This window comes from Triticum aestivum, chromosome 3A (genome assembly GCF_018294505.1).
Source record: "Triticum aestivum cultivar Chinese Spring chromosome 3A, IWGSC CS RefSeq v2.1, whole genome shotgun sequence".
NCBI classification, from domain to species: domain Eukaryota; kingdom Viridiplantae; phylum Streptophyta; class Magnoliopsida; order Poales; family Poaceae; genus Triticum; species Triticum aestivum.
The window spans coordinates 713,325,368-713,329,349 of record NC_057800.1 but is presented as its reverse complement, the minus strand read 5'-3'; the positions used below and the strand labels follow the sequence as shown (position 1 = coordinate 713,329,349).

The 3,982-nt window shown below is 43.8% G+C and overlaps 1 protein-coding gene across 2 annotated transcripts; it reads right to left on the bottom strand.

Annotated features, from left to right (window-relative positions):
• Nucleotides 1–222: 222 nt before the first annotated feature.
• LOC123059357 (uncharacterized) lies at nucleotides 223–3,389 on the bottom strand. Of its 2 annotated transcripts, none has more exons than XM_044481936.1 (6): nucleotides 3,157–3,389; nucleotides 1,578–1,775; nucleotides 1,318–1,491; nucleotides 845–1,225; nucleotides 615–760; nucleotides 223–548 (listed from the first exon to the last, which is right to left on the bottom strand). In XM_044481936.1, the coding sequence occupies exons 1-6, from the start codon at nucleotides 3,292–3,294 to the stop codon at nucleotides 404–406; spliced, it is 1,182 nt and encodes a 393-aa protein (XP_044337871.1). In that variant the 5' UTR covers nucleotides 3,295–3,389; the 3' UTR covers nucleotides 223–403. The 2 variants fall into 2 exon arrangements, with proteins under 2 accessions (XP_044337871.1, XP_044337872.1); XM_044481937.1 differs by having other exon boundaries at nucleotides 223–535; nucleotides 3,157–3,388.
• Between the last annotated feature and the right edge of the window lie 593 nt (nucleotides 3,390–3,982).

Below are 3,982 nucleotides of genomic sequence, written 5' to 3'. Positions count from 1 at the left end.
TCACCTCTTTGCCGTCAACCGTCCTGTTGGCGAGACGGCAACATTCCAGCAGAAGCACAGGCTAGCGACATGTGGCAGTTTTGCTGTCTGTCCCTAGACGGCAAAGCTTTTTTTTATAATCTCAAATTTTAATACACAATTAAACAGTTTAATACACAATATAGTAATTGCCTTGATCCATAACCAAAGATCCTCACGGCACAGAACCATAACAGGACAGCATATAGTTCCATAGCAAATATAAGCAACAATGAACAAAGTTCCATAGCATATAGTCCCAGGACAAAGTTCCATAGCATACAAGATTGAATGGTGACTGTCACGTTTTGGCACAAGAACAAATAACGTGCTTGAAATCATCAATATGCCAAACAGACAAAAGAACCACCAACCATACTCGATCTCATACATTCGGAGAACCACCAAGGTTGTTGTCGCTTGGGCCTCGTGCATGTGAAGATCCATCAGTATTAGATCCATGGCCTGATTGATGAGGCATCGTCATAGCGGGCATACCATTCTGGGTACAATAAGCCTGCAAATTATGTTTGAGTGAAGATTAAGTACTGGTGGTAGAAGAGTTCATGTATGTCTTTGGCAATTAAGGAACTAACCGCAAACATTGCAAAGCATTGACTAGTTTGTGCCAACACCGCCTGCTGCACCGCTGCTGCACCGCTTGCTGCGTCCTCTCATCAGCCAGTCGCCTCTCCTCCGCCCTCTCCTCCGCCGCCACTCGCCTCAACTCCGCCAGTCGGGCCTGCAAAATATGGCATGGCAATCGCATCTTCAATCCAACAGTAAGTAAGAAACAAACATATATAGAAGGACTTGTATAGAATACCTCCATCTCAACCATAGCTGGAGTCGAGCGTTTACATGTAGAAGATTTTGAGATACCTAACCGAGCTTTGTATTCAGGGAGAGAGCTACGGGAGGAACTAGGGAACATGCCTCCTGCAATTGCTTCCTTGCCATGTTTCCTGCCTTCTCCAGAGATCATGACCAACGCGTGGTCAAGAGGCTCTGTTGTCACATCATACTCGGGCCCTTTCAACTCTTTTGCCATCCCTTTAAATTTCTCCATCCGATCGTAGGCGGTCTTGCTGGAGTACGCGGACGCTGTGTCATTCTCATCGTAAGGCGTGGCTGTTCTGTACGGTGCCTTATGGGCCAAAGCATACGAGACGAAAAGGTTGGGCAGTGGAGCATTATGGTGAGACGCCTGCAACCAAAGCAACATGATTAAGATTTCATCACAAGGATTGGCAACATGTATGACAAGAAAAAGCTTATGAAGAACTCCATAAGATATACCCAACGTTCACCGAACTCCATAACGTTCAAGTTGCCTTGATGATGTGGTGGATCCAGCATTGCGGCTCGCCGATTTCTATAATCTTTGTTTTTCGCCCTGTACTCTTTGGAACACCAATAGTCCACGATCCGCTCCCAACACTCCCCCTTATCGACGCACCATCTCGGAGTAACCTAATTGATCAATTGCATCTCATATATGTCAAAAAGAAATTGAGTGCCAGCCTGTTGAGGAAATAACAAGCATGAATATGCTTTACCTCCATGTACTTGTCCTTCTCAAGACGGAGTCTCCTACCGGCTTTCTTATCAAGACTCTTATAGCCTTGAGTTGCCATATATTTGCGGACGGCTAAAGGGCGCGCCTCATGCATCAGATTATGCACAAGCTTCGGGCAATGTTTGTTGACAACTGCTCGTGCCTCCTCCAACTTTCCATCCTCGCATCTATAGAAATCCTGCAAATATAGAGAAAATTAGTTTGGTGCAGTAATTTTCAAACCTTTAAGTCTGAGGTTTCTTATAAAATCTAAATAAAGTAAAATCTGCTAGTAGTACGTGTACTGGTTATGGAAACTGAATTTGTTTGGTGCAGTGTAGTACGTGTACTGCTAACATATTAGCTATATGATCTAGTACATGTGAGGATGGATGTGATTTGTGCAGAATGCATCTGAAGGAAGATAGTGTCAACTGACGAAAAAACTACATGTCAAGCGATCAACATGTGGATTCAGGTTGCAGCGTCAGTGAGCTCCAAGCACTATGTACTCTGTACACAGCCATTCACCCAAGCACTCTGTACAGCCACAAATCGCAGAAATATTTTCAACCCAGCTTCAAGCGATCAACATATTTTCAACCCAGCTTTACTACACAAAAGTACTCTGTACAGCCACAAATCGCAGAAATTATATCCTGTGAAAAAAATTGTGCCCAGCCATTCACCCAAGCACTATGGCCCAGAGATGGGCTCCTTTAAACATTGTTGCTCAGAAATTTCATTCAATAAAGATGATCAGATGCACATATTTCTTTGAATTGACAGGTCCAAAAATCAGGTATATATATATGCACCCAGGTTCTAGAAATATACTCTAGATACAAATAACACAATTAAGAAATACAGTACGCACTAGTTTTCCAACATAGGGAGCTCCAGTACTGAATATGTACTCTTTCTAGGAATTCATATATTAATAACTAGAGGTCGAACCAAGATTTACAGCAAAGTATCCACGTCACAGATTTTTATTCAAGTTAGATATCTGCAGGTTAATCAGCAGAGCTCAAAGAATGCCTCATGTGGTATACACACACATTTATAAATAAACTAGGCTGTCCATCCGTCCATGGTGGGCGCCTCCTCGCCTTTGTGGCTACAGGAATATTAAATCTAAGTTTTGTAGATAGTTTTGCTACTGCAACATTATAGTCTGCTAGTATTCTGTTAAGAAAAATAAAGTAAAATCTAAATCTAAGTTTTCTAGATAGTTTTGCTACTGCAGTATTATAGTCTGCTAGCATTCTGTTAAGAAAAATAAAGTAAAATCTAAATCTAAGTTTTCTAGATAGTTTTGCTACTGCAGTATTATAGTCTGCTAGCATTCTTTTAAGAAAAATAAAGTAAAATCTAAATCTAAGTTTTCTAGATAGTTTTGCTACTGCAGTATTATAGTCTGTTAGCATTCTGTTAAGAAAAATAAAGTAAAATCTAAATCTAAGTTTTCTCATGGGTGGAATATTTAATTCTCGAGTGCAGCATATATATCAACGGCTAGAAGTTTTGCTACTACAAGACGGTGGAGATGCAGTGTGTGAAGGAAACTTAATGATTTCCCAAAGTTCGGCAAAGACCCGCTCGGCTTTGTTGTGAAACTCGATGTTGTTGGCTACACCAAGATCCTCATAGGCTTTGTAGTGGTCCCAGGTACATGCTGGCTCCGGAACTTTGCCCTCCCCAGGCAAAGTAACCATGCCAGGGTAATGCTCCTTAATGAGGCTCCCAAGGACGCCGTTCACGTGTCGGTACTTTCCCCTGCTAGCTCCAGCTTTCTTCCAACCGCTACATAATGAGAAGCCAAAGTTGTTAGCAATTGTTGCATACATTGAAGGTAGAAAATGGGAAGCCAAAGTTAGTTACATTTCTCCACATGGAGCAATACATGGCCTCTGCTCCACAGGAAGCCCTCGTTCCGGGAGCCTTGAGGAACCACGTAGGTACACGGACCGACCCTCCTCAACTTGGATGAAACCAGCATGCTCCTCGTCAGAGGTCGAGGCATCCTTGTCAGAGGTCGGGACCTCCTCGTCAGCATGGACAAGCACAAGGCTGCCTTATACTAAAAAATTTAGGCAGAAGAAAATGGAAAGGGATACATCCATCAGCCAATCATCAATACATCCATCTACGCATCCATCCTTGCATACATCTATAAATCCATCCACATATACTGCAATCCATACATCTATCCATCTAAAAGAATATGAACAAAGATGGGAGCGGTGCTCACCGTGGGGTGGGGCAGAGGGGGGCTTCGGGCAGAGGGGGAGGTGGTGCCCCGCTTCGGTGGTAACCAGCGGCGGCGGATGCGTAGGAGGGAGCCGGCGGCGGTGCTGCCCACGGCAGCCGTGCCGCTAGGGCAGGGGAGGACGGCCCGGTGGC

What these genes read in the sequence shown, in the direction of transcription:
- LOC123059357 (XM_044481936.1), bottom strand. Translation starts at nt 3,294, where the DNA reads ATGGTTACTTTGCCTGGGGAGGGCAAAGTTCCGGAGCCAGCATGTACC. An exon ending in GGGTCTTTGCCGAACTTTGG is followed by an intron (nt 1,776 to 3,156) that starts GAAATCATTAAG and finishes CTATATTTGCAG; the next exon opens with GATTTCTATAGATGCGAGGA. An exon ending in AATGCTTTGCAATGTTTGCG is followed by an intron (nt 549 to 614) that starts GTTAGTTCCTTA and finishes ATCTTCACTCAA; the next exon opens with ACATAATTTGCAGGCTTATT.